Raw genomic sequence first — 27,104 nt, forward strand, 5'->3', positions numbered from 1 at the left:
GCTCTTCTTATCACTTCTGGAGTGCTATAAAAGAAATAAAAAAAAAACACAACAAAAAACAAAACAAAACAAAACAAAAAAAACCCCAACAACAACAACAACATGATGATATGTCGGGTGGAATCACAATCAGCTCCAGCAGCTACATCAGAGCCAGAAACAACACAGTTAGGGCTGGGCGATATAGCCTAAAATCCATATTGTGGTATAATTTGAAGCATTTGCAGTAACGATATATATCGCAATATATTCTTTTCTTCTGTATACCGCATTTTCCGCACTGTAAGGCACACTTAAAATCCTTTTTTTTTTTTTTTTTTTTTGAGAAAATTAAATATATCGACAGTGCGCCTTATAGTCCAGTGCACCTTATGTATGAATTCTGGTTGTGTTTACTGACCTCTAACCAATTTTATGTGGTACACAGCACTCAAAAACCTGTCCAAAAATGCTACGAAGCTGCACCGCTTGATGGATTGTTGGAGCATTACGGCTATCGTAGTCAGGAGCCTCGCGGAGTAATCTGGGTCCAAAACTCAGTCCGCTTCAGGTTCCAAAGTCAAACGAACACTGCAGCATCACTGAGAGTTAAAAACTGTCTAAATTATTTCATCTTTAATAAAATGATCAGCATTGCTGCTTTACCAGGTGTAACAATTAAGTTTAACATCCAGGCATGCATGAAAACAGAATTTAGTAAATTTAATGGAGTTAGCAGGAAGTTAGCTCGCTAGTTTCCACCTAAACATGATATACCATGTTCTGACTGCGAGATTTCTGAAAAAATTAAAAAGTACAGCTCTGCTATCACTTTCAACATAAATGAAGACAGAAAACTAAACAGCACTGACTTTTTTAGGGTTACTGAAGTTGGACTAGCTGGTATATAATGATGTGCTACGTGATCGCTAGCGACACAGCTATGTTAGCATAACATAAACAGTGACGCTAGAGGATGAACGCTAACTTTTTTCCACTCGATAAAAGTTAACAGGAGGTTTCCCGATGGTTAGGATCAAATGCAATCGCATGGCAGGATGCTGTAAATGGACTAAACTTCAGTCAGGAGAACAACTGAGATATTCCATCCACGATACGAGGTTAGTCACTAATATACTGCAACAGCATGGGAAAAGAGCAGCTGCGAAAAAATTCAACATTAATGAATCAATGGTACGGAAGTGGAGGAAGTGCAGTTTTTGGCTGTCCTCATATTGCAAAACGTGCTTGGTCTCTTCGCTATTACCGGCACAATTTGCAGAGGATATTGCTTGCAGCCACTGCGATGCTTTCGACCAAAACAAGCGCAGATGACACCATCAATATGCGCTATTGCGGTAGAGTCAAAATCTCTACCATTGGCCAAATTCATATTGTTTCTACCGCCCACCCCTACACAGAGTATTCCCCAGGTGAAGTTACAAACAACAAGCTGAACCAAAACTGAAAACCAGATCACCACCAAATCTGACAAACGGAGTGAAGTAAAGGTATCATAGTATTTTTCAGTGTGTGTGGCTGTACAAAGGAAGACATGCTGGCCAAGTCTCGGCCTGTGGTAACATCAGTGCAAGATGGAAAAGAAAGTCAATATATTAAATCATTTAGTTGCCACCTTCTCCTGTTGAATGAATGATGAGAGAAAACGTATAGAAACTGTTTTTTTGTTTGCTTTTTTACAGGATGGGATTAGAGTGAATAGCAGGTTACATAAGTACTTGGTGGACAAAATAAAAGCCCTTTTATAGGCCGAATCCTCTGTGTTAGGTAACGGCAAACAGTGAAAACAAATTGGTAATCTCTGCCGTGCACCATTACATATTACAGCGGCAGCAGTGGCAGACACTATTTTTTGCACAAACCCTTGCCCCGAGTAAAAGGCTCGATCTGTACATCGCACGGTGTTATGGTGCTTCATTAAAGTGATTAATATTCAAACTTCACAGCTTATGCTTGGAAGTCTTTGCAAAAAGCAGATAAGAGTGCCTTTGAGCATACCACTGGCTGTTTGCACAGGAGGTTTTTACTCTCAGCAAGGAATTTGACAAAGACAACAGGAGCGCCACCAATACGTCAGCAAAAGAAACAAGCTCTTATGAAGCTGCCAGCTCCCCTCCTCTCACCTGACTTTCCCTTTGCTCTGCATTTTCTCAGTTAGTGAAAATATTTATGGAAGTCCCGATCGCAGCCTCCTGTGAACTGCTTATTTTAAAACCAGCATATGACACAGGTCTGTGACTACACTTGTTATAGTCAGTCCTCCCCACCACAGCTATTCAGCACACTGGTTCTACTGGACCCAGACTCGCTGCTTTCTCTACGCAAACAGTGAAAACTGTACAGTTGGGTTTATCATTTTCAAAATGTATGCAAAGACAAGACAGTGAGACAACCGTGTTAATATTCAGACAGCACTGCTACGCGTCTGTCTCTGAGTGTGTGCTCTTTACTCTGCAGCGATTTCACTCAATACCAGAGAGGCCCAATTCTCCAATGCAGACTGTATGTTTGTTGGAACTGCACTGTGATAACTCCCAACACCAGGCCGAGGAAGTTGTAAACTTCTTTCAGCTAAACTCACAGATTTGAGCGCACTGTAACTGCTGTCAAAACCCTGAAAAATTGGCCATGTTTGCCGTGTGAAACAATGGCTGCAACCCATCTGTTAGTGTGGGCGTGAGAAATGAAGAGAAAACTGAGAAAAGTGATCAAGAGCAAGAAGACGTGGTAGAGGAACAACACAGAAATGAAGAGGAAAATAAGAATGAGAGAGGGAAAAAAGTGAGAGACAGAACAGCTGATGCGTTTTACAAGCTGGAAACTGTTTATTTGTCAAAGATCTGCTAAAGCGCTGATAATGCTTCCTCCTGTTGGTGCTCAGAGTGTGTGCACGTTACTCATCTGAAAACCCTGGATGTACGTCACTGTCTGTTCTTCACCATTCATTTGATTCACTTCAAACTTGGTGGCTGGATTGCAGGGGACCCTGGTGCCACGTAGTTCTCAGATTTTGGTTAAAAGTTGCTGTGTTAGTTCAGTGCGTGCAGGGGGAGGGGCATAAATACACAGAGAGCAGACGGAGAGAAGCTTTCACTCACCCCAAACTCGGTCAAACGCTGATTGTTTTTCAAGTGGGCCAGAAATGTGAAGGGAGTTCACTCAGAGTGGATGAAGTGCAAAACCAAAAACACAAACGCAAAACGCTGAAGGTAGACAGGCATCGAGTTCCCATAAACCACCAACAAGCATCAAGGCCAAACAGACCTAATCCTAAAAGCAAGGAGTAACCCTAAAACAGGGTTTTCAAGAAGCATGATAACAATTCCACCTAGCTAACATGTTATAACTTTTACAAAAGGTGGACTGCAATGCTTATAAAGACAGCTGTGGACGTAAATACCATGTCTTACTGCCATATTACAAGAAGGCTGGGCCATGACACTTTAAGGGATCTCTGTAAAATTGTAGCCCAAAAAACCCACACACACATTCCACTCTGTAACATGCACTCCAACAGTTACAATGAGAAAGAAATAACAGTAGGAAAGAAAAACATTTATCAGATTTAAGAACTCTGATAACGATGATTTTCACCATGTAAAAAGCAGACGTAGCATACTTAAACCACAAAAAGCGTCAAACAGAAAGCTAGATGGAAGCTTTGCATCACTCTGTGCCCCTGTAACACCAGAAACATAGAAATTGTGTGAATTTGTACACCCAAAAAACTGAGTTTCTGAGAAGTCCTTCACATTTGAACAAAAACAAACAAACAAACAAACAGAAAGAACATGAAATGAAATGATAAAAATCAAGAGGTTAAGGAGGGAAAGAATGCTTCCAAAGGGAAAAGACGGAAGGAGAAAAGAGAATAGAGGCTGGCTAAGATGAGCGGTCAGAATGAAGCGTCTCTTTATCTTGAGCTGATAAGAGCAGACTTGGCTCACACAGTGTAGGATGTAGGACAGACACTGCTTTAGGTCTCCCTCTCTCTCTCTCATATGCACACACAGATTATCAGACTGACTTTGTGGAAGTTTAAGGACATTCACAAACATGTAAACAGATTTATTTAAAGAGTAAATGTGGTTTTTAAACAATAAATACCGTTTTACTCTTGAGAATAACTCCATTAGTGAGATGACATTCAAATTAAAAAAAAAATAAAAAATACAGAATACAACAGTGTTGTGATTAATGAATATTGAGTATTCCAGTAACACGGGATGTGACCTATCACCTTCTCAACTGCAAGTTGAATTACACTTTGTACACATCCATTTTATTCCAATAAAGTTAAAATTATCTTACTTCTGTCATTTCTTTATTACTGCAAAAGGAGATCGTCAAGAATTTAGTATCAACACTGCTACTAAAACCTGCTGCTAAAGTCTGCCACGGTCACAGATGGGTCAAACTGGCAATTACATGAAAACCTGTTTCTCATAACACAAATATTAATTGTGATAAATCATAGACAATCTCCTATGTTGCTGTTTACATACATAAAGTCACATTTAATCATTATATCTGAGATTAGACGAGCACTCATTGGTAGTATTCCCAAAGTATTTTAATTGATTTAACAAGAAATTATTATTATTTATTTATTATTGTTGTCAGGACACAAGGACAACATATTTGTTGTCCTTGTGTCCTGACCCAAACACTGAACTATCCCTACACTGAACAACAACGGTTTACCCAGTGAAAAGGTTTACGTCAATCAGCTTGTTTAAAAAAAAAAAAAAAAAAAAAAAAAAAGTTGTGCATCTCCATTAACCTGACATAGAAGTAGAGATATCAGATGCTTTATGGGCCAATGTGTTGAAGAAGATTAAAGAGTGCTCTGTTAATGCCAGTTCAAAGTCCTTCATCGTTTGCATTTCTCTGAAATGGAGCCAGTATTTTTCCATCCATTTCCTCATTGTGTGATAAATGCAAAGAGGTGGAAGGAACCCTTGGCCACCTTTTTTGATCATGCCCAACACTCAGGAGTTTCTGGGAAGCAAGAGAGCGAGCGATCTATATCTATCTATCTATATTTATGACTTAAAATTAAAGCCACATAGTATACTTGCAGTGATAAGCTGCTCCCTAAACTCACTGGCACTTCGACATCATCTTCAGAAAGCCTTAAAGTTTGGCATGATTGTGGCTAAGACTTCTTCTTAGAGCCTGGAAATCACCATCCCTTGTTTAGGGTTTGGCTATGTGAGGTGATTGCATGTTCGTATGTTGAAGAGGTTCGTTTTCGTCTGGCTGACACTCACTTTAAATTTGTCCAAATCTGGGGCCCTTTTTCAATCATATTAACAGGGGTTCAACATAATCTTTAACCCATTTGACTGCGCTTTGTGTTTATGTGAAATCACACTTCTGCCGGACCCGATTCCTTCCGGCACTTGTTCCCCACATCTTTTGGACTTTGAACTCTGTTACCCTGTCTAACTTCACACAGAAGATCATCTTCTTCAGACTCTAGCATTTCTCTAGAACTTTTTATTTCAACTGACTAACATACCAAGATGAAAACCCTACAATCCTACAGCTCTACGTCAAATATGTTCTCCATTTCAAAATCCCCACATATACACTAAAACACAAAACCACATCACTTCATACAAGCAGCCTCGCAAACAAAGATAAAGTATATTTATTAGTGTTACTAGTGTAGACTGGCTGACTTGTACAGACTGTAGTTTGTGACCCCTGACCCTAGTAGAAATCACATGCACACAGAGTGGGTGAGGAAGGACAGACAGCTGCTATGGAAGAGGGTGCAGATGGACAAACAGAGCAGCCACCTGTTTTTACTCATCTCACACACATTTCTATCAAGACGCTCAGCTTTCTTCACCCACAGCATCCCACCATACAGGCTCCCCCGATGTCTCCGAGTGCTTCAGCTTTTTGCGTGTGCTGTTGTCCACACACAAAGGCAACATGTTTTAACAGTTGGCGGACTTTCACACACAGAAAGGGCCCACAGTGAGTGTGAGAGGAAACAGAGCATCTAGCCTGGACTGGGTCAGCAAACAGCCTCCACACCTAATACACACAGAGTCAGAAACACACACACGCCCACATGATGGCTGGCAGGGTATGGTATTGGGCATTAGAACGGCTGGGGCATTACAGGCTGCCACATAAGCCTCTTCCAGTTTTTACTACCAGTGACATCTGCTGCCTGAGGTTACATGTGTGGATATAGTACTTACACTGATAATACAGCAGCAGCGGAAATGTGATCTGCACAGGCATGACCCAGCAAACAAGCTGAAAAAAAACTCCACTGCATTCATCTAATTAAGGTCATTTGGTTCCTTGGGTATAAAATCCAGTAATAAAAGTAAACATTTGAGATGTTTTAAAAAGCATTATTAACCAGCAGCTTAGCAGCAATTTATCTGTTAATGTCATCACAGACAAGAGGAAAACAATACATGGAACTAGGATTCTGTGCAGTTCCAGCTGTTTTGGTATTTTTCTCATCTATTTAAGGGGGCAAACATGACACAGAAACAGACAATTGTTGCACTAATTACTTCAATTTTTATAAAAATACAGAACCTAATGACATACTGGGTAATACCAAGAATGCTAACTCTAAATGTTAACCAGCATAGCAGTGCCTTAACAGCTAGGAAGGATAAATGAAATTTAAAAAAAAAACAAAAATAAAAAACAAACAAAAAAACGACATGCTCCAAAATAATTTGTGACCAGTAGAGGAGCCGTCTGCTCCTAGAGATACTCGACTATTACTATAGGTGGGGCTCTGGCAGCTCTTCCACATGTATGTAAAAATGCTGGCAGCCATCAGCACGATGCAGCATTTTATTTCATTTGTTTTCCAATTATTTTATGTACTTATGTTCTGGACTCTTTCAAAGCCTCAACATTAGTGTTTCCGTGTTACTGCAGTATTAGTAGTAGCAGCAGTGATGGTGGTGGTGGTGGTGGCGCCAAGTAACCCTAAAAGAAAAAAAAAACAAAAAACCACAGAGCAAGCTCCATTTTGTCAGAAAATTCCAATAAAAATACTCCAAACTGCACAAACATGGTGAAGAGGTTTACTTCAATGATTCCAGTTAATGAAGGTAAGGCCGAGCATATAGCCGTCTGTGTCAGGATCATAATCTTATTTCCAACATGCTCTTATCACATTTTCTGTGATAAGAGCCTATGTAAAAATACCATTGGCTGTGCCAGGCAAAAGAAAAGTCCCTCAGCAGCTCAGAATGTTACTCTAATGTACTTTCACTAGATCACTGCCTTGCCTGTAAACACCCATATTTACGTTCCACTGTTTGTATTTCACTCTGTGTCTTACACATTTGTACTCTCAAAATGCTGGTGATGTCACTTAAGAGGTCTTTTTTTGTACTAAGATCCTCTACCGCCTGACATTAATAAACTGTTTCAGTCTCAACAGTACTGTCTGGCTAATAAATCCACTTTGACATGTGCAATTAGCAGAGTGTACTGTTAAAGGAAAGCTGTCATTCAAGTTGTACTTTGTTAATGGTATTTAACTGCTGAGCATATCTTATTTAAATTGGATTTACCTCACTAATTTCAGTGTGTACAGTGCCGCTGGAGGAGAACTTGGGTGAGATCAACCTTCAGCTGATGCTGAATTCTTACAAAAGAAGAAATGATGGGCCATGCCCACTGAAGTGCCCCTGAAACTGAACACCCTGTAGCTAACTCTGAGCTCAACAGAAGTATCAGGTGTTGACGGTAGAGTAGCTGTTCCTGTTATAATACTTTGCAGTCCACTTCAAGTCCACTGCCCGAGGAACATGCGTAGTTGGTGCATCGATGGTCCATGGACAAGTCCACGCAGTCACCCAGAAAACAAAAAAACCCACACATGCAGGGACCACTGCGTTCACTTGAGGGTGAAAATGTAAAAAACATGTGATAGTTGGACATCAAATGACAGTTTTTCTTGAAATACAGCACAGGTCAGGATTTGCAGAGAAGAACAGGCCAGAGAGCCCCTGACACGGCTGTGGTAAAACAGACTGAGGTCTAGTCCAAGTGTCACGCCTCTAATCCCCCCTGACTGTCATCTTAGCCATGCCTCCTGCTGATTTGTCACATAATAGGCCAATAGCCAAGGTGTGTAGAAACAACAAACACACTGATACTAAGAGCATGCACGTATTAAAATGCAGAAACTGGAGCATAAAATCCAGCCATAAGTCAGCAAAACAAATCATTCCAACCAAATCCTGTGACTGAATTCTTACTTCTAACAGTGGAGAAAGCAGTAATCTGGTATCATCTGACTAATGTCAACCGTGAAGATCATTATCCGAAATCCTCGAGCCATTGCCCCAGACACACTGACCAGCGTGCAGGAAAATAACCAGTTCCAGCTTCCTCCCAAAAAGCAGCTATACAAAAAAGGAAGAAAAAAAATAGAACCTCAAGGTCTTGAACTATGCAAAGTAATTAGAATAGTTAAAGTACAACCCCAACTCTTTGTGTGTGTGTTCTCAAATGTCAACAGGTGATAAGCAGGCTGCTTTCAAACAGCAGCTGTGCGACTGAGCTGTCAGCGAGCAGAAAATGAGTTACATCAGAGGCCTCTGAAATTTTAATAAGAGCTTCATTTAAGAGATGAGGTGTAGCTGCTACAAGGAGGAGAATTTGAAGATCTCAGCAGGTTGATTGCTCTGTGCTGCACACAATGTTCTCTATAACCACATGGGTCTCCTTTGAGAGCAACACCAGCTGATTGGTGGAAGAATGAACACCCTTTGACAGATTAATGACTTTTAAAGATTGCAAGCAAAAAACTCCATTTAATATAAGGCACGCGACCATGGTTATTCATAATAATTTTCACTTATTATACTAATGTTGACTTTGTTCAATCTGCCAGCAGATGGCACATAAATCTGCCAAAGCCACAGTCAATGTGCTTCTCACTTGTGCAGTCGGCTTAGTGTTATGTTTTTCCTCCATGATGCTTCCATGTCAGAGTGGAAGGCGCAGAGTAAAATGACAATCCCCTCAGTACATTGTACCGTCTCCCATTTAAACACAAACTTCAGGGAGTGTTAACAGCCTTTTAAAACGAATAATAAAATAACCTACATGAACAAGATTAGGTCAGTTAGAGATTCTGAGTGGCAGTTTTGATTAATTTTGAATTAATCGCCCAGCCTGATTCAGAAGCTTTATTAGCTTGTCACCACAACCACACAAAAAGGACCCAAAGTGAATTAAAGTACATATACAACGCTACGCACTTATACCTGAGCCAGTCAGTTCAACCATAAGCTACTAATACGTTTAGTGGGTCATGTGGCAGGACGTACATGAAATCAGTCAGGTTGTGTCATCTTTGTAGTGATTTTCAAAACAAAAGAAAAGAATTCATGAGGAACAATCTGCAACCCAAATGCCCAAAATTTAATATGCTCATCTTTGAGGACATTTATTTACTTGAAATATGCATGCGTGTTGTACACATGTAATAAAGCCCCATTACTCTCCAAAAGTTCCTTTGTACATGCTGTTTGTATCTCTTTGCTTTCTAAGAAGTGTAGCCCTGACCATGTCCAAGAACGTGTCCTTAAAAGTAGCACTAAGACTTTCTGGAAGGTGCAACAGACGTCTAGCCAAATAGATCAAATAAATCTCCATTAGGTCATAATGCTGGCTAATATTGCACTGCTTGGAAGCACAGTAGACAGATAAACTATCCCTGTGTGTGTGTCAGTACAGCCTGTTGAACACAGCTGACTGCTGGGAGTTCATGTGTCAGATGATTCTCTCCCGCTGCACAGGCATTGTGCAGGGGAACAAAGATGGAGAGGTTTGTCTGGGGTCGTTTCATTATGGAAGCCAAATGAGGCCTAGCTGAGATGTGGATGACCTGTTTCAGAAGTCACGTTCTTATGCTCCTCCCTCGCCTGTCTTTTGCCTTCTCTCCATCTTCGCGGAACTGTGACTATTATTTCCCCTCTCTGTTCATTCAAGATGTAGTGAGGCCACAACTGGCCAAACAAAGAGCGTCAATTTGGCGGTATTCTTGTGTTGCCTGGACGACCACTTCTAATGACAGAACCATTTGGGCTAGGGGGCAGTAATCCAAGACTTGGGAATGCGAGTTTATATATTTTGAAAAAGCTAATATAATAGGCAACAAACATTTAACACAGAAGTATTGACAAATATTACTGTTAATAATTAATTGTGCAATAAGAAAATTACAAGTGAGCTAAAACTTGAGTTAAAATCTAAAACTTTATAAAAACTAAAGTATGTAATGAATTCCAAAGTTTTGCAACAATTCACCACTTGCACTTCATCAAGAGAGAGAGCATAAGGAGATGTCTTGTCTCTCTTTCCCCTTCTTTTTCCCCTTCGTGTCAACCAATCAACAAAGATTGCACAATATAAATAACATTTAGTTTAACTGAACAAATCAGTCCACTGTCACCAGTCAGGCTTTTTGGTCAGGATTATCTCATATCAAGTCCAAATTTTGGACCAGTGCATCACTAAATTACAAAGTAAAGAACTACTATCATATTACATTTGTCTCCAACTGTGCTATAAAGCATTAGTTACTAATAATCATCCCAGTGGAAGGATTGTTATTAGTGACTAATTGCACTCCATAAATTTGAAGTTAATTGATCTCCAGTGTTTCAATTATCTGCATGATTTGCGGATAGCAAAAGCTGTGTCCACAGTGGAAGTGATTTGCAGTGACAGAGCATATTAAAGTTGTGATATAAAGTGAAAGGAATTCTACGACTCCATGAAACGATGGGTGAAATAACCGCTGCCACCAAAGTGATTGATGAAACCACCAGTCAGAGTGTGCGATATCATTGATTGTAGCTGCATGCCAAGTAGTAGTAAATACATTAGAGGGTTACCTAGGCAACCGGAGCCGGGAGTGTCTGCATGTGACCAGCAGTCAATTTTAAAGGGATGCACATTCCAGTGTGCATTTTTTATCTTTTTATGTACAACACATGCTTGACATCATTTTATGTGGGAGACAGGACAGCAATCAGTGTGATCTTCAAATTTTAAGAGTGCTGATTACTACTATAAAAAAAAAAAAGTAGCAGTAAGGTCAAACTGTGCAATGATCCACCACATCAAACCTTGCCAAAAAAAACCTATGAAAACATCATGCTAACATCTTTATACGTAATGATACACACACAGTGCACAGGCACACAGTGATGTTCAAGCTGAGTGTGTGCTAATCCAAGAGACTATTAGTGTCAGTGCTAACTACAAAAGTAAATAAGGAAAGTAATTCATTACTTTTATTGAGCAACCACTTCAACAGTACTCAAAATTAAAAGCAATAGATGAGCTTTTTCTGAGCTTTAAGCCAGGCCTGTTTTTCTGTATGCGATTGGCTTTAAAAAGGAGCTGAAGAGGCTCTTAGTTCATGGAGTAGTATTTAAGTTGACTTACTGACAAACAGTCTGTCAGCAACTTTAATTCCGTAAAAATTCTGACAGACTGATGAGGAGTTAATACTTTAATATAAAGCAATACCATAACTACAATGAGTATGGGTTCTTTTATGCATGTAGGTCATGCTATTATCTGCTGAAAATAGTCAATCTGCCTGTAGGAAAAGGATTAACACACAGACAGGTTACACAAAACAGGAGAACCCCCCCCCCCCCCCCACACACACACACACACCTCCCTCCCGCATTAGGAGGTCCCCAGAGCATCACACAAAAGATGTGTGTGTGAGATAAATCCATACACTGTCCTAGCAGAGGGTTCAAAGAGTTAGCAACCACAGGGGAGTAATAATAATCCCTTCAGCCATGATCAGTATGTGTGCCTTGGTTTGTTTATTCCTTACTGAAGAATGAACAAAATTACAAGTTTACCCATCCGTTCATTTCTAATCTCTTTCCAGTCTGACTCTGCTGGATTTCCGTGGTGTCAGGACAGCCAAATTACACAGAGAGAAAATGTGAGAAGAGGGAAATTCACTACTGCTGTTTTATTATCGATTTCTAGCTAGCTTGCTGCTTGGTGCCTCAAGCCACGTCCACAGCTCCTTTACAGTTGTGCTGGAGGGATGGGTGCAGCATCAGCCCTGCAAGTAGGGGTTTCACTTGGTTCTTTACAATAAATCCATCAGTCCTGAACCTGGACTAATTCAACATGCTAACACAACTTTATTTTCTTCACAGTCTCTGCACGCTCCTAAAAAACTCCACATAAATAAAGCAACGCTATCCAACTCCAACCTGATTGATCCTTACTTGCTAATCAAAGCTTTATCATTTTGTATTACTAATTTCAAAAACATCACACAACATTGTTCATTTCACTAGATCTGCAGCAAAAGAAGCCCACGAAGGTGGTTGGGGAATCTGACTAGTGTGCCTCCTGGGCACCTCCTAGGAGAAGTGTTTATGGCATGTCCTACTGGGATGAGATCCCATGCCAGAACTAGAACACAGTGGAAAAATTATTTCTCTGAAGAACACAAATGGAGAGAATGAGAGTTGTACAGATCTGTGCATATCTGATTAAAAACCTGCCCACATTTGAAAAAGAAAAAGAAAAACCATAATGGATGGATGGATGAGAGAGAGATATACAGAAAGACTTCAAAGACAACAAAACTGAACCAACAGGGTTAAATATGTGTGAGATGTGAGAAGCGATAAGATCAATTGAAGGGAATTGGAAGACACCAACAGTCTGATTACATCACTTCGACTCTGCTGACATGCAGACTGGCTCCTCCAGTCTACATGTCAAGTATCCTTGGGCAACATACTAACCCCAAGTTGCTCTCCGATGCATCCATCGGAGTGTGAATGTGTATGAATGTTAGATAGGGAGCACTTACAAGCTTAGAAAAAGTGCTTGTGTGAATGGGTGTGATTGGGTGAATGCGGCATGTTGTATAGAGCGCTTTGAGTACTCCGGGAGAGTAGAAAAGTGCTATATAAGAATCAGTCCATTTAAGGACATACTGTTTGATCTCATATAACACTTCATTTTGTTGTAGCTGTTAGGTTGGCTGCAGGACAAATTATACCTCAGTGCTGCTTATAACCACATGTACAAATCTGACTGATCGTTGGATTTCAATCAGCAGATCACAAGGTCCTCAGACAGTGCATGTTGGCTCACTGGCACAGCTTGCTGGAAAACCTGTTCCTACAAATAAAGGCAACAGGCCAGCCGTTAACTTTAAGTTAAATTGTCCTGTCCCGTTTTCACCATAACTCCGACCTTCAAGACCACTGGACTGATTGATCATATTGACAACACTGTATATTAACATCATTTGAATAGATGCAACAACATAGTTAAAGAATAAACACATCACATCTCAGTGACAGCTATGCTTAACCTGTATAACTTATTTCCAAGGTCCAAAAAGACCTTTAATCCTCCAAACAATGATCAGAAACATCCAACTGATCCTGCACTGTGAAGCAATTAAACTTAGCAACCAACAGGGGCAAAAATGCTTCTGCATCACATTTGTTTCACCTCATCTACCATCATCACTGTCACTCCTCATTGCATGCTGACCAGCAGAGCTGAAATGGCATAAGCATAATCTCAGAAGAAGGAGAGGGAGAGGACAAGTGAAAGGTCGGCAGTGCAGAGCGGAGAAAAGCACATTCAAGAGCTGTCGTGGATCATCAGGCTAGCGTGGCCTCCTGCTGGCAAATCACACAGTTGAGCACACCGTGGGCATGCAGCTGGCCAGAGCAATGACACGTACTGTTGACTAGCACTGTCTCAAACACTCCTGCACAGTCAAGACTTTTCACATGCTCTGATGAAACATATGCCAAAAGTATGTGCACAGGTGTCCATATTTTAACAATTATTTCTGGCTACCTGAGTGTTTCTTTAGTAAATATACTTTGTTCTATAAATTGCAAAAAATTAGCTATGTTACCAACATGATGTTTTGACACCGACTCCTTGTAATGGATCCAAAGCTATGTTTATACCAGATACTCCTTTGCACTATGATCGAACTATATGCCACCGTTGAAGAATTTTGGACAGATCATACAAAACTCCTATTTTACAAGTCTCCTCAGTACTTTTTCCCCCTCAGACAACGATGTCCATGGCAGAAGCTCACAAATTTCACAGGATGGTAAAGTAAACACACAACTTGTCTGACACACACACACACACACACACCCCAAGTGAAGCTTTCAGAGCTCAGCAAACACTTTTGATTGATTGATTGATTGATTGATAATACTTTATTCATCCCGAGGGAAATTGGGTTAAGGCTGCCAGCGCCATCTTACCCTTCAGACCATACATACATTACACAAACATCACGGGGAAGACAGGTCAGAGAGGTATAACCATGGAAAATGCACAACATGAGGAAAGTACTGACGGTCTATAACTTCAAGTAGGCATTAATATTGTTTTCTACCTTTAATCAACTTCAACACTAGTCATGTAACTAAAAGCAAACCTGAAATTTACTGGGAAAAACGCTACCAATGAGTCCTTCATCAAGGCGCCTGATCAACAAACTCCAACGTGAAGAAAGAAAGAACGTTGTATCTGCTTCCACCCCCCCGCTGTTTTACACAGGAAGTACTACAGTAAAGCTACAGAATTTAAAATAAAACTCAGTGTTCAAATTAGTCCACTTGCTGAAGGCTGGTGGATATCATCTCGCTTTCTAGCAAGCAGGGGTCAGTCTAAAGGGGGGTATGGGGTGTACAAGACCAGATCAAGACTGTAATAACATTTTACAGATTTAGATCAATATAAATCAATAAACTATATTGCTTAATTGTAGTGTAATAATATTAAAAATAATATAATAATATACAATGATAATATTAAAAAAATATATAAAACTAAAGGCTTGGGGGGGTCCTTCCTCCACAGGCCATTAAAAAAAAAATTCCTGGACCAATATCACTGAGCCACTGAGCAGGACACCAAATCATCATCAACAGTAATTACAGGTGGCTAATTACATGACATGCTCGCATTTCTTCATTGTTACTCCTTTAAATGCTTACAGACATGCATACACAGTCATACACTAGCACATTTAAACACAAACGGGCTGTAACAATTCACCGAGCAACTCAAATAACTCCACGCTAAAAAAAAACCCTAAATAAATAAAAAAAGATTTTAAAAAGAATCATCAACACTTTGTTTAGTCTCCAACTCTGCAGCACTCAGTTGTCACCATGTAAGCGCACTCACATTTGTAACTAAAAATAAACCAGCAACAGAAACACGTTAAGGTGCATGGATGCATGCATTAGGCCCAAGCAGCCCCTTGTTTTTCACCCAAAAAACACAACAACAACAAAAAAACACAACAGCAGCAGGAGCAATGACATCAGAGTTTAACATGATGGAGTTTAACATGAACACTACAAAAGCTATATTTAAGATAAAGAAATACACTTTCTGGATGTAAAATGTTCCATATTTAACCAGAAGAAAAGTATTTTATACCAAATCATTACTCATTTCACAGTTAAATGTCAAACAGCATTTATCTTTGGGTAACGCCGCTTCTTGGTAAATGTCAAAACAGGGTTTAATTATGACTAAGCTGGTATCACTCATTGTACAAAAAAAAACAAAAAAAAAAAAAAAAGTGTCAAATAATTCCAGTGTTTCACACTCAAAAGCTAGAAACTTAGCATTTGCATAATATTTCAGGAAAGCGTTAATAAATCTCAATTTCACCAATTTTTTCCAGCCAGTATAGTTTTCAACCTAGTGACCTCGAGAGATAGACATTAGCAGATAAGCAGCAGACAGGTATCATACTAAAGTGTTGAGGCCCCATGGGATGCCAAAACCAATTCAATGCTTCTTGGCAACTAGAGACCATAGTAAAGCTTCACATTTCAACAGCAGTGACGTATTAAGCAGTTAAAAGTGTTAATCTGGCCAGCCCACACTTTAATGTTAACTGCTTAACTATTAGCAATTACCCGCTAGGAACAATAGCTGTGTGTAAAGTTATCAATAAGCTAGCAGCGAGCAGCTATGGCGAATAAAACATTAACATTAATATAGGAGCTAGACTTCTTCCTTTTTATTTCATTGATGTTGTTGTTTGTATTGTGTCAACCTTAATTAAAAAATATATTTTTATGCATCTTATTTTTGCCATCCCCCATAATATCAAGTATCAGTTAGCTTAAAATTCATCAATTGGACATTCAACATGCTGACTGAGCTCTAGTCCTACTTTTTTTTTTTTTTCCTTATATAGCTCTCATTTTTTGATCCGCTTACAACACATATGCTCTTGCTTTGCAGCACTGTGCTTTTGCCCTTTCCTTAGGATGTATATTATCAGCCGATATTAGCTAAAAGCTATAAGTTATAAGTGTTATGTTGCAAAGTTTATCAACCGGTGGACACTCTAAAACTTCTGTTGGCAAAACACATTTGGAATATCATAAATAACCAGCTGGATCCGAGACCATTGTAAATGAGTAAATAAATAACTAAACATAACAAATTTAAGCTATAGAGAGATGGATGCAGTAGAACATTGGGTTTGTAAATCACCAAATATCCACATCAGTCTTTACAAAAACTATATCGGTTAGGCTCTAATCCGGGGGTGGTGAACTCAAGGGCCGGTGTCCTGCAGGTTTTAGATATCACCCCAGGTCAACACGACTGAATCAAATGATTAGTTCATTACGAAGCGTCTAGAGAACTTCAAGACATGTTGAGAAGGTAATTTAGCTATTTGAATCAGCTGTGTTGGATCAAGGACACATCTAAAACCTGCAGGAAACTGGCCCTCGAGGCCTGGAGTTCCCCAACCACTGCTCTAATCTAAAGGTAGGAGAAGTCACAAGGTCTCTGTAGGTGAACCTGTTGAAGAATTATTAATAGTTGCCTGCAGCAGCCTTTGTTTCCAGATCTCTTACCTGCTCAGCTCTGGGTAGTATGTGACTGCTATTTTTGTCTCCGTTGCTAAAATGTTTATCAGTAGGAATGCATTTTAAGTGCTTTATTTGTCTACTGCCACTTCTCAAAGGAACAAAATATCCCTGAAAATACTAATCATAAAAGCAGCAAACTACCACTGAAGAGAAAAAGGAGATCATTTCTCAGTCTGGTCTGTAATATCCTGACTGTCCATGGAGTGACTCATCAGAAAAATACAGGGAAAAGGCACAGAGTTAAACACAAGTATCATTCAGCAGGAAGAAAAACACCAAGGACGTGATGGCTGGTGGTAGCTTACAGATTAGAGAAGGGAGCTTCTAAGCAGGAGGCCAGTGATGTGAATCACAAGGTCAGCAAGGACGAAGTATAAAATGAATGAGTAATGCTCTCTTTATAAATTACTGTTGAGACACCCTTGAGCAAGGCACTTAACTTTCAGAAGCAGCACCAGGCCATGGTTATGGTAAAGACATTAATTGGTCTTTTTATCTGTCGCGACCTTAAAAATACCCTAATATACATCCAAGTAAAGCAATATGTTACCTATGGTGACTTAATACTAAGAGCTCCATGTCACATCTTTTACTGTAGTGAATCAGCAGTAATCCTGGGAGAGCTGGCCCTGTGTCAGCCACAAATCCACGGTATGATTACTTTGCTCCTCTGGTTGACTTTACCTCAGTAAACAGCCATCCAGCAAACGGCCGAAGCATAAGACCTCAGTCATGAGGGATGAAACTCATCTGGAACATCAAATGGATGGAAACTTTGGGGGGGGGGGGGGGGGGGGGGGGGGGGGGTCCTGGGTCAGAGAAGACTGCAAAGCGGGCCTTTTTGGAGCAGATTGGAAGAGAAATGAGAATGTGAGATTAAGGATGGACTGGCTGACAGCAACTGCAGAAAGAGGAGAAGGGGGGAAAAAAATAAATTGGGGAGAGAGAAAGCATGAGGGGCAGATGATGGCAAGCCGCCAGGAGATCAAAATCTTCCCCAAAAACTTCAAAAGGAAATTGTTCTGGCACAATACCTTTATTCTCCTGTCCCATTTCACATTTTATAGTTCAATTCACCCCCATCAATAAACAGACAACATTATGCATTTGGCTTTATAGTCAGCTGACACTCTTCCAGCTGATTGGTCTGCTTATAATAAATTCTAACATTTTATAGGAAATGTTTAAGGTTATATGACAATTCAGGTATCACAATAACACAAGGTCACATCAGCAGCTCTGCAGCCCTCACTCTGCATCTGGAGGGAGACTTGGACCAGTCCTTGCATTTACATGGAAACCATAATACAAAAATAGCAATCCCAAAGATTTATAAAGTTAATGGCCTGTTCAAAAAGTTCATAAAAAAAATAAAAAATTAAAAAAAAAGGACACAGACACACCATTGTACTTCCAGTCTGGACAAGGCCTTTGAAAAATTCAAACTTTGAAAACCAGGTTGCGATCAGCTTGTGTATTAGAGGGGAAGAAGGCCAAATGTGCCTCCAGAGCTTGCTACCAATTCCTCACTTTCCTTTAGAGGTCACATTTATTTCTACAATAGGGCACAGACAGGGGGGGCTGAATCCCTGGGATTTGTGGACAAAGACTGCTACAATCAAATTAACAGAGAGCGATGCCATTATGTGTCCCAGTAATCAAATCACAGTTCTTGTAATATTGTCTGTGAAGGTTCTCAATCATCCAGGTCATCGTAGTCTAAGGAGCTTGGAAAGAAAAGCGTCTGGACTTCTTTAAGACAACTGATGACAACTTAAAAAAGTCCAGATGCTTTTCTTTCCAAGCTCCTTAGACTTCTTGTAATATTATTGTCAGAAAATCTATTAATCTGACCTGTAAAGATGAAGAAAGGATCCCTGACTCTATGTCACTCTCTGAGATACGATAAACCCAAAGAAGAGACCAGAATCAGTGACTGTGTCTTCAGTCTTTAAGTCAACGTAAAGTGTATTCCATTTATTCCAATTTCAAATTAGCCTTAGGATGACTTCATTAATATCTCATTTGGACTAGATACCATAGCTGGCTGCAGTCCAGCTTCAACTCATGAGGGACTGGGGGTGTTTTTCTCTTCATAAACAGTTCCTCCAGTGCAACACTTACATTAAAATGTTCCAAGCTGCATGGAGTCTGACCTCAGCTCCTGCCATTCATCTGTGGCGTGAACCTGTAGTGCCTCAGAGGCACGTGGCCTTTCAGCAGTTGTCAAGAACTATTACTGTGACGCCTCACAGCCCCCCATCGCCTTTACAGTGCTGCTTATCAAACAGCCAGAGATAAGCTGGCATCGGTGGTATGTGTGCCCTGACAGAACATGGAAGAATAAGCTGACGAGCATTATATAAAAAATCTCCTCCTAATGGTTTAAGAATGACCATTCACCAGGTACCTTTTACCTTAAGAGTCAGGACGAGGCCATGTTGCTAAACATCTTCCAGCATTCACACATGCACCTCATTAAGAACTCATAAACTAAGTTCTTGGATCTAGCAAGACACAGATGTAAAACAATCAATAGGCGTTTTAACGTCATCAATACCATCTCTCAATCCTTTTGTTTTGTTTATTTTTTTACCCAGTTTGATATCAATTTGTTAAGTTCTGACACAAAATGCCCAATTTTGCAACAGTAAAGAATCCTTCAAATAATTCCGAAATCCAAATCCGAAATCCGTTCAGCTGAAGTTTATCACTTGTAAACTGGGCCTAACCTCACCTATGGTTAAACTGGAATTGTATTTCCCTACCTTTCTGAGAAGTTCTACTAACAAACAGACAAACCAAACCACTCACATAACCTCTTCATTGTATTTAATTTTTTTTATTGCAAATTTAGAAAGTTTGCCTCTATTACTCCAGTGCTCTCTGACTTACATTGCCTGCCTATTAAATTTCGTATTGATTTTAAAGTTCTGCTGCTTACTTTCAAATGCCTAAACAACCTTGCCCCTGACTATCTCACCGACCTCCTCAGTCTCTATACTCCCAGCCGTTCTTTACGATCTTCCGGTCAGTTACTTCTGGCCCAGCCCAGGCACCGTTTGAAGACTAGGGGTGATCGTGCTTTTGCCTCTGTAGCACCAAACCTCTGGAATAGTCTCCCTGCTACCATTCGTGCTTCTGACTCCATTCAATCCTTTAAAGCACACTTGAAAACATACCTATTCAACCTGGCTTTTCCGATTCGCTAATTCTCACCGCTCATTAATTGCTGTATCGCTACTCATTTCTCTGGATAATCATGATCTCTCCCTATCTCTACTTACTAACGCTTTTTGTTTGTTTTCTCTACTTTCTCTATTTTACCTTGTTTTAATGACTTACTGTTCAGTGTAATCATTTACTGTTATTTTTACTGTGAAGCACTTTGGTGTACCCACTGGTTTTAAACGTGCTATATAAATAAAATTGTATTGTATTGTAATTTTTTTTAAAAAAAACAAAAAAGAATATTAGCTTCTTTTTTTTATGTCTGAGTTATTGACATTACATAAAAGACTGCTAAAGCCATATAATCAGTTTGTGGACTGATGTTCTGAAGACTTGAGTTTCGCCGTTTTTAAACCTTGGTATCAAAAGCAAAGGATGAATGTGACTGAGAAACCAAGAACACTGCACACTCATACTTTTACACAATCTCACTACATTTTGCAACCACAAGAGCAGCCCCTGGATGGCTGTTGGAAAGAATGCAGGTTTAAGGCACTACTGCATTTCCAGACTTGGCTGTGTTCACTTCTTTAGTAACAGTCAGTAGTTTGGGTTTTTCAGTAAGTCTCCTTGGCCTCTGCAAAGTAGCAGTTACCATTTTAAAAGCCAAAATGTTTTATGAAAGAAAGAAAAAAAAAGTTTAATTAGTCATCTAAAAAAATATATTGTAAAGGTTTATATCTTATTGTAAATTTAAATATATTGGGGGGGAGAACCCTTCAACGTGGCTGGCACAAAAATAAATGTCAACTCATCCACCCACCGTCACCTTCTCCCAGCTGTGAGTTAAATAATCAAACTGCTTTCTTTGCTGTGATGATTGGAACAAACTCCCCCCCCCCCAATATGGCAATATGACCAAGTTGTGTGCACAAATTGAACAGAGCTTTGCTGGGGAGAATTTTGAAAATGGCTCGCTAATACTCACCTCCAGGAGCATGTACTGAATACTCAATGGGATAATAACTTTGGGGTGTTCATGTGGTCACAGCCATGTGGCACATGGGGGAGAAGGAAAGGAAAGGACAAACAAAAGAAAACCCAACAACAAATCCAAACACAAGTGTCCTGCATGAGTCAGCTCCGAGCAGCTGGGGCAGCCACTCGTCCACACACCTGTTCTATGATACAGACACACAAATACATTCCTTCTAAACAAGATTTCTGCCTCTGAAAACAACTTGTGTTAAAAATTACATCAGCCTTTATTTTTCTCTGTTGCTATCTGCAGTTTGGTGATGTTCATTTTCAGCGCTCCTCCTTGTACTTTAAAAGACATGCTCAGGGGCTCATAAGAGACTAAAAACAACTAATGAGGGAGTTGTTAAGAAATATGAGCAAGAGGATGGGAAAATGAGAGACATGAGAAGTTAGCGGTTTCCATTCTGGGACATGGACACAACATGCGGCTCTTTGAAACAACCAAAACTATTGTTAACCACAGTTTGGCCTACAGAGAGATTCCAACAGCTGGCTTCAATTAAGGGCTTTCTTTAAGGAGGCAGGCCTCCTGCACACTGCATGTCTCACTTCTTAACACACACACACACACACACTAAAATCAAGATCTCAAATGTCCACAGAAGCAGTTTTGACACTGAGCTTTGTCTGGATGAATGTGAGCATCACAAATGAAACATGCAACAGGAAATGTCTGACAAACATTGCCGTGCTATGTTAGCCATGTCAAACAGAATCAAGTAAATCCAACACTTCTTCAGGACACATTCCTGTGGAGATGGCAGCTCTACATGAACTGAAGAAAAAAATTTAAAAAATACAAAAAAATACAGCTTTCATGCATGATGTATCTAAACAAGGCCAGTGCTAAACCTTGACACTTTGGTGGTAACATTACAGTGTGGCTGCTCATGCAGGAGGCATTTCAGGAACCTCAAGGCTTGTGCAACAATGTTACACCGAATCGTGGAAAATAAGGCCACAAGAAATGCATTGTACATCATGACCCCCAGAGAGAGTAAAGTAACACAGCATTCATTTTCACTCCCACACTCAGCTCTATATGAGGCTGAAATTTTGTTCATGTGGACACTCACTACGGATGATGACACAATTATTAACCTGTTAAACTGTAAGGAATTTTAACAGCTTTGCCAAACATCAAAGTTTTGATGACTTGTATTACATTATTTTACTTTTAATTACTTTTTATTGTTATTTTTTTCTGAGTCCCTCTGATGCTAATGGTCAATTGTGTATCCTTTTATCCTGGATAACAGCCTGCAGTTGTTTGTTGTAGTTTTCAACAAGTCTCACACACGTTTACGGAGATCTCAGCCCGTTCTTCTTTAGCGATTGGTCTTTGATGGTGTTCAGGCATGGACCGTGGTCTTCAGTTCATTCTACAGATTTTTCAAAGGAATTCAAGTCAGTAGCATTCACTTTGCTCTTCTGGATGTAGTTCTTCACAAGAAGTGGCGTATGTTTTGGGTCATTTCTCTGACTAAAGCGATAATCTAGACCCACTTTTGCTCCTGACTGCTTGAGGTTCTCTTTTAAAATCTTCACATATCCTTCTTTATTCATATTTCCTTCTAGATGAGATTCCCAGTTCCAAACGCACTGAAGCGTCCCCACAGCATAATAGTCCCACCACCGTGTTTTACTGTGGGGATGGTATAGTTGGGTTGTAAGTTACTCACTTCTCCAAACATAAGCAGTGTTTTTATTGCCAAATGAATGAGACAAAACTAGAGCCCATTTTCTACCATTAGTAATAGTAATTTCTAGTCACTTCAGATGCTCACCTTGGAGTTGAGAAACATTTAACTTGAGACTCATCAGCGATTATTTTGCTGTCACTGAATATCACTGACTTCCTGTGGTCACCACATCACAGCATTACTAACAGAATTCATTCACCTTTTTCCTCTATGGGGTTAAAAGATTTCTTACCATCTGTTTCCATGTTGCACATCATTCAACATTCCCCTTTTTTTCCTTACACAAAAGCCCACGTTGTTATGTCACCACCAAACACCACAGTGTAGGATGGGTCTTACCTCCACATTAAACAAGCACTGACACATGTTTGTGTCAAAAGAGACACCATCAAGCACAACCTGCTTGTCAAAAAGTGTTTTGCCATAAGTGAAGTAAAGTTGAAAGGATGTAAATACAATTTGCACAATAGATATCTGAAAAGAATTTGGACACAAATAGACCTCCATAGAATAAGCAGCCGTTCAAAGTATCTGCAAGAACAGGCTTTCCCTTCAGAAGATATCATGTTTTAATGGAAAACAGAGACTTCATCCACGCTACATAACAGCCACACATGGTAAGCTATGATGGTTTTGTCAGGTGGTACATCCAACCTGCTGCACGAACACTGTCAAACCCGTGTCCTCCCGAGTTCATGACACATGTCAGAACTGCACTATGTGTTTAAGCAGCTATCATATGTCTTCGCCATTTGCCACCAGACTCGCTCAGACTGGGTGTCTATGGAGCTAGCGTTTATTTACCAGCTATTCTGTGTGCTTCTCTGCGCGTGTGTGACAATCATGATCTGGCATCAAATAAATGCTACCCCATCAGCAGCACCGCTGAAAGATAATCCTCTCTCATGCAGAGTGGGAGTAGCAGCAGCAGGAGGAATAAGCGAGCGCCATTCCAAACCCATGCACGTCCACAAATGCAGCACAAATTCAGATTCAGCTGAACGCGCCTGCTGGCATTAATAAAACCTGACCACAAACACCCTCTAATAAGGCGAACACGGCACTGCAAGCAGGCGCGTACCGGTGACTCGATACAAGCCGTTATGGAAGCAAAGTTGGCGTTATTTTGTAGTTTTCATTGTTTCATCTCCCAAAAAAACCAAACCACTCACTCCTCTCACATTATTTCAGAATGAAGACAGGGGCTTCTTACCTCATGGTGAAAGTGGTGTCAGGCCAAATATGTCACAGAGTCTTTTGAATAACGACGACGGCTGAGTTGCTGTGTAGTTTTCACCAAAGTTCGCCGCTCGGTTCAACGATACAAGCGACCTAAGATGAATGGGGACTCCCGACGACGGCGTGACAAGAGGTTTCACAGTTTGCGGGCTATCCGATAAAAGTACAAAAAAGGAAAATAAAAAAGAAAATGGTGGCTTAAAAAGAAACAGTCGACTTCTACATGTTCTAGAGCATCGCCGCTCCGCTGCTGGCACTGAGTCACTGGGAACTAAAGCGGAGAATCGCAGCGTTTCTCGGCTGTTTCTGACGCACTCAGCTCTGTGTGATGCGGCGCTGTGCCGCTCGGATACCGGTCTGCTGCCGCTGGCTGCTGGCCGCAACATGTGCTGCGTTTAAGGACCCGCTGTAAGTTCCTACTCTGAATTTTCGCGGGAATAAATATGCCCCCTTCCCTAAAACAAACAAACAAAAAATGAATTTTACCAGCGCCAGGTGTTTCTACAGAAAAGTATTGCCTTTCGCTAACTGCCTTTCGTCTTGAAACTCCTTCAGGCACTTGTTGGGGCAGTTTTTCTAAACGAACTTTGACTTAAATGGTTACATCATGGACAAAAAATCGGCATGTCTAGCATCAGCACGTATGTAATAAAACTGTTTAAAAGGTTTGCCCCAAAATAACGTTTTAATAACCTTTCTTCACTTGCAAGTTATGTGTTCTACCACCAACTTTGCTGTCGTCGAAACCTCTAATGCATTTCAATCTAGGACTGGTCCAGGTTTCTTCATGTATTGTACCTTTTATAAAATGAAGCTTATTTTGGAAAACACAACAGAAGGCTAATTTAGTTCGAAACATAACTCAGGCAACAGCACCCGGCTTGCTGCTTCTTCTTCTTTTTCATGCGAGCCGGCATAAGTTTGTTATGTCGCACTGTACCTGAATGCAGCAATTTACGCAGCTTGTCAGACGTCGCACGTACAGGTTGCCCTTGACAACTGAGGTGGATAACTTTTTCAGTGTGTCTGCGTTGACTGGTTCCTGTAAGGAGTTGGTTATGTCTTTAATAATACTCCCTTGTTCTTTATCTTAATTTACACACTTCTGGACTTATAGACAATAGTTCAAATGGATTTCATTATGATTTACACACATTCACAACATTTTACTCATACCCTTGATAACTAACATGTAAGTCTTAATTATGTAATTATGTTAGTCAGTCTAACAGAAACCAGTAGGAAAGCAAGCAAGCAACAACCATTATACATTTATTTCCCAACTCTTTGTCTTCTTATTGTTTGTTTTGTTGTGTTTTGCTTTGTCAGTCTTTACTCTCAGGTGGAGGTAGAGCAACTCTCTCCTGGGGAAAAACTAAAAAACTCCCAGCTGGCAATCACCCCCCACTCCCACAGCTGCTTTATAGATCATGTAATGACTCTGAGATTTTTCCAAACACAGAGTCACTGTGGCACTCTCGTTCCCCACAGTCAGGTTGGATGATGAAAGTCGGCATTGTCAGGTTTCTACAGAGATGTTCAATAGAGTTCAGGTCAGTAACTGGGCTACTCTAGGACATCCGTAGAGTTGTCCCTAAGCTACTCCTGTGTTGTCATTGTCATGTTGGAAAGTGAACCTTCAAGTAATTGTAAGGTACTGAATGCTGTGGAACAGGTTTTCACTGAGGATGTCTCTGTACTTTTCTACTTTCAGCTTTCCCTAAACCCTAACTAGTCTCCAGTCCCTTCTGCTGAAAAATAGCCAGACACCATGATGCCACCATGCTTCATTGTAGGGATGATATTGAGTAGGTCATAAGCTCTGCCTGGTTTCCTTCAGACATAATATTTAGAACTGAGGCCACAAAGTTTAATCAAACCACAGAATCATGTTTGGTCACAGTCTGAGTGGTTTAAGCTACAGATGGCACGATACCACTTTTTTTATGTCCAATACCAATACCAATATCATAAATTTGGATATCTGCCGATACCGATATGAATCCGATATAGTGTATTTTTTAATCAATAAAACAGTTTTTTTAATATCTTGCTGCATTTTGTATAAGTTCATAGTCAAGTTTTTTTTTTTTAAACTAAAGCTATTCTGTTATACCTGTATGCAAAAAATACACTGCACCCAAAATATTTAATTGTTCAACAGTACTGATCAATCTAATAAACTTAAACCTACACCATCCTCCCTATTCTGGTATTTTAAAGAGTACTTAGCAGAAATATTAAACAACCTAACTAATAGGGCTGCCAACTCCCAGCAAAAAAAAAAAAAAATAGGGAACCACCCCCCACCCTCCGCCTCGTGATGCGTAATCAACGTAATCAACTTTAATTTGAAAGGTATGGGGTCTTCACACACCCCCGTTCTCTACTAGCCATCGGGGCAAGGGGCTGGGAGGAGGTGTTGGCTGTCCGATGGGCCTCCCTGCTGCCGCGGAGCCTGGGGCGGTCTGCTTGCCTCCACCCCGGGGGAAAGGGTCACATCTCTTGGGTCTGGGTGCCGTTTCCCCCTCTGGGGGTGAGGGTACCTGGACCCGGGGTATAGAGTATGTTTGGGGAGTGTGATTGTGTGTACATGTCCATGTATGTCTATTACTACGTTGGGTGAGTGCTGAGTGTTTGTATATGTGTGCATGAGGGTGGGAATGCATGTTTAAGACTGTGTGTGCCTGTTTGTCTGTGTCTATATGTCAGGTCGGGTCTTAGACTCCACCTCTCTGGGAACACCCAGGCCCTCCAAAGTGTGGAGGTCTATCTCCCCTCACCACACTCCCTGCCAGTGACTGATGCCCTCAGGGGTCGGTGCATTGGTGGTTCTTGGTGTCCGGGGCTGGGCGCTCAGGTATGCACCAGCTCACTCTCGGTGGCTACTTGGCGGGGCCTGGTGCCTGTCGCTCGGTCAGGCCTCTTCCGGGGCAAAGGGGACCCCCCGGGCCTCCGGCCTCGGGGTCTGCGGCTCGGTTCACTC

General features: G+C 40.6%; 1 protein-coding gene across 1 annotated transcript in view; it reads right to left on the minus strand.

Moving 5' to 3' along the window:
* enah (ENAH actin regulator) overlaps nt 1–24,468 on the minus strand; it is a 133,151-nt gene extending 108,683 nt beyond the window's left edge. Inside the window, exon 1 of the mRNA XM_063494884.1 lies at nt 24,093–24,468. Coding sequence (XP_063350954.1) covers nt 24,093–24,097 — 5 coding nt within the window. The 5' untranslated portion in view covers nt 24,098–24,468. The remainder of the gene's footprint in view (nt 1–24,092) is intronic.
* Between the last annotated feature and the right edge of the window lie 2,636 nt (nt 24,469–27,104).

Source organism: Pelmatolapia mariae, linkage group LG15 (genome assembly GCF_036321145.2).
Source record: "Pelmatolapia mariae isolate MD_Pm_ZW linkage group LG15, Pm_UMD_F_2, whole genome shotgun sequence".
Classification (NCBI taxonomy): Eukaryota; Metazoa; Chordata; class Actinopteri; order Cichliformes; family Cichlidae; genus Pelmatolapia; species Pelmatolapia mariae.